A 13,087-nucleotide genomic window follows, 5' to 3' on the forward strand; every position below is an offset into this window, starting at 1 on the left:
GGAAGCCATTTCCCATTCCCTTCACTATTTATACGCTTGCCCCTTGCCCGGCGCTGAGCGCGGCTCCTCYCTCCGCGCCGCCGCCCTCCGGGCCGTACAGTCCAGCGCCGATTGCCCGATTCGTTCGGGCGGCTTCTCGCCAATCTTGACATCGGGGATCGACTGCTAAGGCACCGCCTTGCAGCCTCCCCGCCTTGCCCGTGTGGTTTAGCCCGGCGCGATAGGAACAGAGAGGGAGGCAGAGCGAACCATAGCGGCCTGGGGGGGGAGAGGAGGTACTGGCGTGGCCTCTGCGGGCTAGGACGGGCAGAGGGAGAGAGAGAAGGMACCCAAAGGAGGTGAGGGCTCCTGCGCCGTTAGGGAAAGAGGGAGGGGGAGGACTGATCGTCTTCCTCGGCGCTAATCCCCGCTCCGCCGCGGACGACGCTGGCGGCTGCGGCTCTAGGCGGGGACGTCAGCGGCGAGGCGGTGTGCGGCGGAGGGCGGGGTCACGTGAGGGGCCGCGGCGGGGAGGGGCGCTGCGCAACGGGCGCCGAGGCGCCATGGCGGCTGCGACCGCTGCCGCGACAGCCCGTGTGCGGGGGGCTCCTCCCGGCTGGCCCGCCGAGCCGCAGCGTGACGCTTAAAAATAGTTACGGCCTCTCGGGACACCCGGTAACATAAAACGAGCTCTTGCTCCCTGGGAGAAATGAGCTCCCATTTATTTTTCCGTTCAGCATATATAGTGAATAAAGCTCGTCTCCTTTTTTGGGGCATCAAATTACTCATTCTAATTATCTTAAGCCAGTTAACCTTTATTTTTTTAAGAGCCATATGTGATTGCTAGATAAGTATTAATTTAAATATGTCTCCAATTAACTCTGATATTTTTAGAAAAAGCAGGCTCACTGGTTTAAAATAATTAAAATGACTAATTTGGATCATAAGTTAAAATAGGCTCCTGTAAAGAACCTGTGCACATTAATAAGCACTATTTCTAGCTTCTTGTTTTTAAGTAATGCTGCTATGTACTGTGGCTGCCGTAGAAAAGAGTAGATCTTTGTATCGAAAGTATGTTAATCTTGTGAGAGCATATGGTTCTAATACAGCTCTTTCTATTTTACCAAATATTAATGACATTATGTTCCCCCTTTTATGAGTCAGAAAATATCTGACTGTGTAATACCAGATCTTTTGACTGTTGAGCCTCTTGCTGTTTTAATACTGTTTTAGCTGAAGGCAAATATTAGTAACACTTGTTATGGTGGTCAAATCATGTGCTGAGGCAGAGATGAAAAGAGCACCGCAGGAAATAAGCAAATGTACTCTTTTGTTGTAGGTGTGGGTTTAACTTCTTGCTTTTTTAAGTGCAGAGACTCTCCTAACTGCATAGAGTGGCAGAAAAAAAGTAAGCTTATTCCTCATGACAATGGGCTGAAAAATGCCCATTAATTTAAAATTTGCATCAGCACAAATTCAGATCTACTGAAGCCTGTACCCCACATGCTTATAGTGCTATAGCCTCTGTCCTGCTCCAGCATTAGACCAATTTCTGATCTAGCTGTGACAGAGAGAAGGCATGAGAGAAGGGGACTAAGRCACTACTGCTTAGCATGGTCCTCTCGTCAGGGAAGTCCTGCTAGAAGTACTTTTCCTCAGCAGCAGTTTTCCACTGTCACTTGACATATTGCATGATAAATCCAGTCTTAATGCRGGAGGTTCAAGGGAGCTGGGAAATCTGCAGGTTGTATGTTTAATGGCTGCTGGCCAGCAATCGAATAGTTTGTATCCAGGTCCCAAGATATGGTGCAAGTGCTGTGATAACTGTATCACAGTGTTGGCAAAGGTGTTTTCAGTCAGAACAGTGTTTAGAACATCCTTTATTTTTATAGTTACATCTATTAGAAGAAAAAAAACTTTATTACAATGTGGAGATATTAGTCTGCATGTGTGAAATGATTGTAATCTGAAATACTTTTTTGTTTGTTTTATCACAGTCTCTTAGTGTGCCATTGTGATACATCTTTCTCAAACATGCTTGCAGTGCAGCCGCCACCCCGCAGAGCTGACATTCTGAGTACCCCAAGGCAGATAAAAAGACGGGTGGAGATACAAAGATGAAGAGTCTAGTCCAAGTTATATAATTGCTTTAGTGGTAGAACTGGAAATAATTTCTGGCTTTCTTGATTCCTAATGCTAGTCAGTTTTGTAGACCGTTCTACTTGACACAGAGGTTAAGATGGTGGCATCCTTAACACGATAATGGTAGGACATACTYTTTCAGGCCTACCTCAGAAGGCTGAAGTTATTACTTCTCATTGTTGATATCGTCAGTCAGCTGGTAGTTAAAGCCCTAGATGGAGTGCAACAAAACTGGTGAGTGCCTTGCAGTCCACACTGGTGCGCTGTCACCTTCGTTAGCAGCTTAAGCTAAAAGAGCCCACTAGTCCATTTCTTTCCATTCTGTCACCTTAAAGACATTCGCAAAGTGAATGTGTGTCTGTGCCATCTGCCGTGGCACATATCCTTCTGGACAGCAGAGACAGAAACTACATCCCTTTTTGCAGTGTTGAAAACAAGTTTTCATGTAAAAAAGTTATTAACCTCGTGTACTTAAAATGTTTCTCACATTGGCTGCTTTATTGTTATGTTTGTGTCTTTCTTTTTCCTGTTACAGGAATTTGCATGAAGTGATTAATTTCCATCATGATTTCACAGTGTTCACAGAAACTATTAAAGCTTGCAAATCTCCAGAGTCTAAAATTTCAGTATTTAAGAAAGCACAGAAGAGCTTTCAGCACCAAGTCACTGCATACATGTCGTAGGAGGGTAGTTGTCACAGGTATTGGCTTAGTGTCTCCTCTTGGTGTGGGGACTCAGTTTGTGTGGAACCGCCTTCTCCAAGGAGACAGTGGGATTGCATCACTAGATGAAGAAGAATATGCACGCGTTCCCTGTAAAGTGGCTGCTTGTGTGCCAAGGGGAAATAAGGAGGGTCAGTTCAGTGAAGAAAGCTTTGTATCAAAATCAGAGGTCAAATCCATGAGTTCTGCTACTGTCATGGCAATTGGTGCAGCAGAGCTAGCAATAAAAGACTCTGGTTGGTCTCCACAGTCTGAACAGGACCGCTTAACAGCTGGTGTGGCAATTGGAATGGGAATGGTTCCACTGGAAGAGATTTCTGATACAGCCTTTTTATTTAAAACAAAGGGTTATAACAAGGTCAGCCCATTCTTTGTGCCAAAGATTTTAGTTAATATGGCAGCAGGTCAGATCAGCATTAAATACCAACTGAAGGGGCCAAATCACGCTGTGTCTACTGCTTGTACCACAGGAGCACATGCTGTTGGAGACTCTTTTAGATTTATTGCCTCTGGTGATGCTGATGTGATGTTGGCTGGAGGGACTGAGGCTTGTATTAGTCCCTTGGCCTTGGCTGGATTTGCAAGAGCTCGGGCCCTCAGCACTGGTTTTAACTCAAACCCTAAAATGGCATGTCGACCATTCGATTCACAGAGAGAAGGGTTTGTAATGGGAGAGGGTGCAGCAGTGCTGCTGTTGGAAGAATATGAACACGCTGTACAAAGAGAGGCTAGGATCTATGCAGAGGTTTTAGGTTACGGACTGTCTGGTGATGCTTGCCACATAACAGCACCTAATCCAGAGGGAGATGGTGCATTCAGGTAAGAACCTACRTGCTAATTGTAATGGTTACTTCATAGGTTAATTATAATGGCTACATTTGCTTCTGTTACTGTATGCTCTGCCTACAGAAATGTTGTTCAATCTTGCATTACTATTACTCGTGTATCAATGTAAAAATTGTATGTAGATTTCCGAAAATCTGAAAAATGAATCTGAACAATGAGTTTCTGGAAAGGTTTTGACCTGATTTTCTTCTTTTAGTAACAGGATAAAGGTCAGTTCTTGCTAGAATCAATGTTTTTGAACAGAAGTATGAAAACTTTCTCTGTGTGAAAATATTTTACTTTTGGTGACTACACAAATGACTCAAAGAAAACCAGTTGTTTAAGATTCTCTTACTACGAAAAAWCTTTTCAACTGGTATTTCACCATTTAAATATGTCATACTATTGTTTTGTTCTATAAGGGCAGTGCTGTTCCTAAAGAACTCCTAAATAATAAAAACTGGAGAGTACTTGGAGAATCTAGTTTATTAGCATAATTACTGTAAATGTCATTAGCAATGATTGTCACTTCTCTTTTCTAAAAGACTTCAAATTTTCGTAGGGAAAATATTTGAACTATATGCTTATGCTACCTTCATGTTTAAATACTTTGTTCAGTTGAGATTCTGATGCAGTTAATAGAGCTTACATGGAGAGATGCAGCAGAAATACATTTTAATACACTTTGGCAAAATGGTAAAACTTAATCTTTGTTAATCTCATCCAAAGTAGTTCACAACCAGATGACAACCTTTATTATTCAACTAATTAAATTTTTAATTTAAGTTACACATGTAAGTACTGTTTGTAAGCTGTTTATAGGCTATTGCTGACAAACACAGAAAGCTTTACTAGTGTGCAATATTCTGAATGTATATGTGTGTTTAATAACAGAATTCAATATGTCATTGTGCAAATAGATCAAACTTCTGCAAGATATTGTAAAGGTGTGTCCTTTACATCCTTATTGCATCCTGCATCCTTATTGGATTAACAGACTTTAAAGAAGTGTAATAATATCAGATTTCTCTCTATGTTACTTGATTCATAGTTAATTTTTCTGAAGACTTAAGTGTGAGCTAGATAATCTGGAGTTTCTTATCTCAGATTTTCAGATTTGTTTCCCTCTGTGATGATATGGCAATACCTTGTAATACAATTTTATGCTTGCACTAGTGTATAAATTAGATTCACAATGGGAAGTAGTTGAAAATTAATCTTGGTATCTCCAAAATGTTGAACCTTTCCACCTTGAGATGAAATAATACATTTTAATACATTTTTATACAAATAATTTGTTACTGTAGCAGTGTACTATTCTTTAACAATTTTATTTACCATGTCAAAAAATTTCAGGGAAATATATTTTTGTGATCTTCTAATAACTATTTTAGTTAGAAACTAATACGTATATTGGAATGAACCTGCAGTAACAGAGAGCACAAAACCAAACTCAGAAGGGTGTGTATAAAGTGTTCTGTACAGTTAAGATATATTGTTACCCTTCAATGGTTACATTCCTTGCAGCTGACATACTTAACCTAAATTAATATGAGTGTTTTTCTCACACTTGATCAGCAATCTTATTTGCCAGAATAYTTGCTTACTGTCTAGTGACAGAGAGTGTCCCTGAACTTGGATTCAAGCTAAGCTGGATGCTTCTGGATGCTTCTGAGGGTAGAAAACTGTACTGGACACATTAAAATTTACCCAGAAGCTTGAGTTATCTATTTTTGAAGCTTTGGTCTTTTTGCCTATTACTTTTTCATAAACCTCAAAACAGTCAGTGATCCTTTGTCCAGCGATACTTAGTTAAGCAGYGTGTACAAGGAGAAACGTGATTCATCCTTCTTTCCCTATGGGAAATCTGTGAGGAAATCACAGTATGGAGTCAGCCTTTCTGTGGTTTTCATAGAAGAGCTTGTTTTATAAAGGCAGTCATAGTCCACAGAGTGTCAGGAGCCAGGATGGAACATATGATGTCAGAGCAGAAYGGTGGGACTTTCATTATTGAATTTTATTTCACCTATAGAAATGTGGGCTATCTCCTTGCTGTTCCAGGGAAGGGAAGGAGATGTCTTCTAGACTGTAGAAAGAGTGCAAAAGAAACTCTGCAGGAAGATTGCAGTATTTCTGTTTAGTCCCCATTTTTTTTTGGGGGGGGGGTGGAGAATCAATTTGTGTTGTTGATTTCTTGATATAACTAGGTGTGTTGTGAGCAAAGTGAGAAAATGTAAATCTGATGGGAAGAAAATGTAATAACTGGGGAATCTTCCTTTCATTTACAATAAGGAGATTTCTGGGACTATTCTGCTGCATGTCACATTAACACATCAGCTGTGCTAGCGAAAATTAGTGGAGGGTATCTAAACTTGTGTAATATTTCAGGTAGTTATTTGTCTCTAGTATGCCATTCAAGTTTTCATTATGTGATACACATTTTCACACAGTCTGTACTTGTGCGTTCATTTTATTACGCGTGTTATTCACAAGAATATAATGGGAAATTAAACATCTGTCTTTTTTTTTAAAAGATGTATGTCTGCAGCAATAAAAGATTCTGGAATCAAACCTGAAGATATAACATATGTCAATGCACATGCAACTTCTACACCTCTAGGAGATGCTGCTGAAAATCAGGCAATCAAGAGACTTTTTAAAGATCATGCACGTAATATTGCGGTTTCCTCCACGAAAGGAGCAACCGGACATCTCTTGGGCGCTGCAGGAGCTATTGAAGCAGCTTTTACAGCACTGTCCTGTTACCATGGAATTTTGCCACCTACTCTAAACTTAGAGAAAACAGAGGCAGAGTTTGATCTCAATTATGTTCCACTAACAGCTCAGGAGTGGAAAACTGAAAAACGGCGTATTGCACTCACAAATTCATTTGGCTTTGGTGGTACTAATGCAACTTTGTGCTTTGCAAATGTTTAACTTATACTGTATGTGAGAAAAGTGAATTTTTATGTAAATTTTTATAGCTGTATGAAGAATGACACTGATAATGATTTTGTGTACTGCCACATTTTGTGTATACTATGCGATCTTTTTCATTTTTTGCAGCTTTGAGACTTACTTATTTCCTACATAAGGACTTTACTCACTGTCATATTTACATAAGTAATTATTTTAAGGAGAGGGAATTTCCTTTACTATTTTTAATAAAAATAAATAAAAKACCTATTCTTTATGTGATAAAGAAGTTTTTGTTTTTGACTAGGAGAACTGAAGAAATTAATCTGAATAACATTATTTTGTGAGAAGTGGATCAAATAATGATAAACACTGTATTTGAATTACTGCGTTTCTGACTACTGTATCTCTTGACTCCATCATTTTTGGGGCCAAACAACTTTAAGTGAACTATGAGTTGCTTGTACAATGCACACAAAAATTTTCATATGTGGATTTTCTTTAATGCCTTTTTGTCCTTTCGTTTTTCTAAATTTTCCTACAATATTCTTTTCAGCACTCAGGATGGAGTACCACTTGGCAATATATATGAGTATCAATTCCATTTAGTGAAAGGAGGAATGGATGTTCATGCTTTTGGTAGGTTCTCATCTCATCTCATAGCCTACAGACTGCCAGAGTGGGTCAAGTATCTGCTCTTTTTCAGCATTCTGTTTACAGCACACGTCATCTGTGCCAAGCATTGGAGTGGGAAGTACTGAGTCTTAAAAAGAGAGACTGTTGCTTATCAGCAGTTTTTTTTTTGTTTTTGTTTTTTTGTCGGGAGTTCTGATGTTGGTGTGACGAGGGAATACCTTTCAGGCAAAAATTGTCCTATCAGTGCAGGTAACAGTGGAGATTGGTACTTTTTTTCTCCCATTTTGGCTGGCAAAAGGTCTTGTACAGTGCCTTCTGTATGCCCTCTGTAGTACAAGCTATTTGTCAATCTCATGTATAGAGTATAATTGTAGCCTCCATTTTTATTTTAATTTACCATTTCAATTCTAGTTGGCCATGTCAAAAATGTCTGATCTGGTTTTTTGAATCTAACATTTTGGTTTTAAGTAAATAAAGTTGTGGATGTAAGGAACGATAGTGCCTGTAGTCCTWGAAAAAGAAGATGAGAGTTTCTAGTCTTGCTTCCTCTTCAGTTTCCTACTTGCTGAGGAAATCAACTCAGTACTTTGCCAGGCTCAGTGTTGTGACAATGGAGATAAAAATGGCACAGAAATACCAAACTAACTGAGACTTAGGTTACACAGTTGAGTTTTCTATTTGAGCTGGATAGAAAAGCTCTCGCTGTTGTTCCTTAGTCAGCTTGTTTGTTGGTAACTAAAAATACAGATACTAATGAAAGGTATTTTGATCTTATCATTTTTTTTAATTATGCAGTATTCAAGTTCTCAGCCACTAATATCTAAAATGATTAGCCTTGGTAATAGGTAAGGCAGAGCCTACTGCRTCCCAACACGATTAACTGTTCATTTTAAAAAGTATAAAATAAAGAGTGCTGCTGAAAGTGTGAGGCATATGCAGGGCTCAAAAACAGAAGGTAAACCTTACTGAAAGTTTTGTATATGTATATAATGTAGTTTACCCAACATGAGCAACCCGTTGATGATTCTGTGTTTTTGCTTATTTAGAGTAGATTTTTCATRTGTACATTGCACAGAAATTATTCAGAACCATTTATACAAGAGCAAGGCTAACTAACAAGTTAGGCCTGTATAGTCTTTGTGACTTGATAACTTACTTGGTTATAATACAAAGTTTATGACTGAACATTTTTGTTACATGCTCCGTTTAAAATTCTTTTCTCTCATCATAAATTGTTTCAAATACTGTAGACTTGCACACATTCTTCCACACAGATGACATTCAAGAGATAGTAATATAGGAGCTCATAAGATTTCTTGCAGTGGATCATTTTTTTCAGCTTTATTCATTTTCATTTGTTGCATTACTTCGTTAGCCAAGGAAGGAGTGATGAAGGTGGAATATGCATTCAGCATGGCCTACACCTCTTCCATGTGGCATGGGGATAGACTTAGTAGACACTAACCTATCTTTATTCTCTTGAAATTTTAGACAAGAATAGCAAGGTAGATATTCAAATGGGGCACTGTAACTTAAATAGTTACACAGAAAGGAAAAAGACTTCTTGTCCCAGGAACAGGAAAATGGAATTACTCTTGAAGCTGCCGTGGCGCTGGTGGTTTATGTTGTCTTGCAAAGAACAAATAAAGGACTTAGGCTGTTCCTTCTAGCACTGTCTTAGCCTAGTAACCCCTGAAGGGAAACTGGACATCCCTACTGGAGCATTAGCTTACTAAAAAGAGTTTTCTTATTGCAAATGTCAGTCTAAGCCTTTGACCTGTGCAAGAGGCGGCAGACTAGAGCAGTGGATTTTAAATACATACATAGTAACTATACTACTGCCTACATTCTCAAAAAGATTTTTAATAGGCAAGGCTTGCAGTACCCTAAAATCTCATATATTTGTGCAAATGATTTGAATGATGATACAAAGCAGCATATTTTTTGCACTTGCTATCTTTACTGGGTAGAAGGGCAGAGAGAATGATTAGAAAAATGCAGACAGAAAATGATTTAAACTTTCAGTAACTGAGCTAGCAAAGAGCAGTATAGTCTAAAACAGATAAATGAATAATGCATCAAAAAGAACAGTCCAAAAAATAACATATACCAATGGGAAAGCATAAGAGCTTATAAACTGGAGAGAGTTTGGGACTTGCTGTCGAGGAAAAAAAAATCTACAAACCTTGTGATAATTAATAGCAACACAAGGAACGAGGATCTGGATTGCATGCAATAAAGTGTAGAATATAAAATGCAACATCATTATCTGCAAATTATATGCAGAAAGGAATTAATTTGAAGAAGTCAGGCTCCAGGAGACAGCTAGCAGCTGGATCATGAATTTGGAAAAAACATCTGTTGAGTTTGTTCCGGAGATAATGTTTCTTCAGGTGTTTGTAGTCAGAGTAGAATTTGGGAGGACTAGATACTGCTGCACTGTTGTGGACCTAGCGTATAGTCTTACTAAACTCACCCAATGTTTTTACATACCCTGTTAATTCCAATTACAGTATTAATTACAGGCCAGTAATTAATATTGTGGTAGAGAGAAATACTTCCCTTTGCCTCTGCTAAGTAAAGATGATGGCTTTAGGAGTGTTGGATGCAGACACTTGTGTACTAACCCTGAAAATCCAGATTATACTGTCACATAGGAAAATAGAAACAGATGACTAAAAAGAGCTTTTGCTTCACTTCATCTCATTGCAGTTTAAAAAAATCTGCTGCAGGTAACCTTTAAACCAAGAACACTTTCTGATGATTGTTTATTTAAGTAGCTTGATAATGGATAATTTAAAAAGGCCTAGATGCAGTGGTAAATAGTATACCCTGTGGGGAATTAAGATAGGAAAAAAAAACAGCCCCAAAGTTTAACCCCTATTTACTTGAATTTTGTGTGTACAAGTTTCATTTTTATGTATCTGTTTGGAATCATCCCTTTTTATTGCGTACCCCACAGAGCTGATCAATGACTACTTACTGCTAGTTACTGCTTTATTATAATAGCTGCAAGCAAGAAAGGAAAACAGGTCTTTCTCTGCTGTTAGACTGTGAAGCGGGCAGATTTGTCAGTCTTTAATACAGACTGCTTTCCCTTAAAATGTACCCTTCATGTTAACAAATGAGAGGTGCAGAGGTCCAGAGTTTGTACTGAAAAAGGCTTAATACTTGGGCTCTTAAGTTTGGAATTACTTCTAGACTGATAAGGAAAACTTGGAAATGATAGTAGAATGCTTATTTTGGTTTTATTAGTTCTGAAATCATGCGATACACTTGGGAAAGGCAAACGCTCCAGGACTCAGATCAAAGATCTCRATTCTCAGTTTTGTTTAATTGGCCTTCTTTTGGCTGACTTCATCGAAACAATCAGACACCTACTTTTAAAATTCAGATTAAGGTGCCCATGTACTTGGCTGATGGCAGTTCACATTTCTGTTAGATCCGTTAGGTTCATTTTCTAGGATATAACTTTATAATGAGAGCTTTACACATCTGGGTCCTGATATGCAAAATGAAGACGTACTAGGGATTTGGGTAAGGGATATAAATGCCAAAAAAAAAAAAAAATTGAGAATGATTGTTTCTTATTTGAGAATGAAGAGTGGGCAATTTCTCAGTAACTTACTTCCGGTATTTCATTTTTTCTCCGTTAGTTAAAAGGGAATATAAATTAGTGGTTTGAGAGCTGTTATGACAAATCACCAAGTGATGGGAATGTAAATTTCATTTCATTTGTCTGGGGAAAGAAATATCCAATAGTGMATGTAAACCGCACTGATATCTGAGTGGTTCGACAACCTGACCTTGAAGCTATGATAATTTTTAGCAATCCAACTGATGTTACAAAAACCTTGAATCCGAATATACRCACCCACCCATGAAAAAATGAAGATTGTGTTTCCTGACTGCTACTGATGGTCACGTCAGGCCCCATGTTAAAATGTGCATTGACACTAAGAATGCTTACGGCATTTTGAGAAATTTTCAGTCCCAATTCCTCACTCACTGGTGGGGCGGGAGGTTGACGAGAACAGATTATTTAAAATTCTATCTTGATATGAATCAAAAATTTTTCTTAAACCCATCTTTCTTTTAAAAAATAAATGAATTTGAAACAAAAAATGAAATTATGACAATTTATTTTGAATCTTCTATTTAAAATGACCTAATCAAAAAATTGTATTATACAAAAATGCAAACAGCGTATGTGCTGAAATCTTACAAAAGTCGAACATTGATCATGGTTAATCACTGACTAAGTCTCTAGAAAACGGTCTGTTAAAGGGATAAACTGTTTTGTTGTGGATATCTGTAGCTTCTTCTGTAAGCGTAGAGAGAATATATTCCTCACTTCAATTCACTCAGGTTAGTTTAGTTTAGTGTTCAAAAGCTTTTTCCTTAGACATCAGCATGCACTTTTTACTAACTAAGCAGTTAAAAAATGATATTTTGTGCATGCCTAACTGATTTCAAATCAGTTCAAATCAGCTAAAGCCTGACGGAAATCCTGAGTAAAAAGTTTTCTGTTCAATAAGTCATTAAGCTTTCCAACACAGTGATAAAAAATTAAGAATAAGTGCATATAGTTATTCAAAGGCATATATAGCCCAATCTTGTCTTCAACACAAAGCCAACTGACTGATGCAAAGACTCTTTAGTTGCAAGTCAACACGTCTTCCTGCTTATCAGCCAGCGATAGCTTGCCTTTCTCTAGCATGGAAACTTTAAATGTACTTTGATTTTATGATTTCTCAAGTCATAAGTGACCATGTAGGGTTTTTTTTTTTTTTTTTTTTTNGGTGCTCGCTCTTCTCCTACGACTCTCCCCGTCCTACCTGACAAATTCAGGAAGGGGCACTGTGTACTGAGTGTGCCAGGCCGAGCGGGGACGGGACGGGCGCGCGTTGCAGGCGGCACAGCGCCCTGGGGGCTCGGGCCAAGTCCCTTCGCTCTGTCTGAGTGTTTTTTGCAGTGGGCTCTTTGGGGGACCAGGCCTTTGGGTTTTGGGGCCAGCTGTGTAATGGGAAATCAGCTGGTACAAAAGGCTGCAGAAAGTTTGCTCCTAATTCTTTGTAGAGTAATTTGTCTTTCCTTTTCCCTTTCTGTTTTCAAGTTTGTTCCCATTTAATGAAATCAGAAACAGACTCGAAAGACTGTCAGAGGATGGAATATGTTTGTTAAAATACAGAGAAAAGTCTTCATGATGAAGGATATAAGAAGCTGCATTTGTTTTAAAGTCTGACTAGAAGTGTCCTAGGAAATGGATTTGGGGAAAGAGTATGCTGAGCAGTACTGCAGAGGTAAATGACTTCAGGTGGTGTGAAAAGTGGATGGTACAAATTTGCTGAGAGATTAATTTTGATACTGTTTAATACAGACTTTTTACTTAGTGAAGTTTTATATTGATTTTGATGAAGAATAATATGATAATATCATYCATATTTGAGGAAATTAAATATATTTAAAGCCAAATGTTGATCTTCTGTTAGAAACAAGCCAGGGCCAAATCTGAATGTATTTGGCAGAAAAAGCCTCAAGCTGCTTTTGGAGCATTTGTAGCCTGGGCAATGTCAAAGGAATGKTTTTTACTTTTTTTCTTCCACATTGAAGGATTTGGTCATTCAGCAGTATACACTTGCCTTATTCAGAGGTGGAAAATATATGTTGCTGTACCAGGGTGTGAAATTAATGTACACTGAAATGCTAAGTTCTTTCCCTTTTTCTTTTTTTTCCCCGACTTCAGTCTTTCATCTCTTTACCTAATTCACATAAATAATACATTACCAGTAGATCTTAKTACCTGAAAAAGAAAAACCTTTTGCTATGTTTTGTCAGTTTGGATGATGAAAATGTGCATTATTTTA

General features: G+C 38.4%; 1 protein-coding gene across 5 annotated transcripts; it reads left to right on the plus strand.

Annotated features, from left to right (window-relative positions):
• Positions 1-198: 198 nt before the first annotated feature.
• Positions 199-7,666, plus strand: OXSM (3-oxoacyl-ACP synthase, mitochondrial). 5 transcript variants are annotated; one of them, XM_085311773.1, is made up of 3 exons: positions 199-338; positions 1,977-3,662; positions 6,203-7,666. In XM_085311773.1, exons 2-3 carry the CDS (start codon positions 2,686-2,688, stop codon positions 6,603-6,605), a joined length of 1,380 nt encoding a protein of 459 aa, XP_085167899.1. In that variant the 5' UTR covers positions 199-338; positions 1,977-2,685; the 3' UTR covers positions 6,606-7,666. The 5 variants fall into 5 exon arrangements, with proteins under 5 accessions (XP_085167899.1, XP_085167904.1, XP_085167901.1 ...); XM_085311778.1 differs by having other exon boundaries at positions 2,657-3,662; XM_085311775.1 differs by lacking the exon at positions 199-338 and having other exon boundaries at positions 488-2,355; positions 2,657-3,662.
• Positions 7,667-13,087: the final 5,421 nt, after the last annotated feature.

The sequence above is a fragment of the Rhea americana genome, unplaced genomic scaffold (assembly GCF_003343005.1).
Source record: "Rhea americana isolate MKP2758 unplaced genomic scaffold, rheAme1 scaffold_35, whole genome shotgun sequence".
Taxonomy (NCBI): domain Eukaryota; kingdom Metazoa; phylum Chordata; class Aves; order Rheiformes; family Rheidae; genus Rhea; species Rhea americana.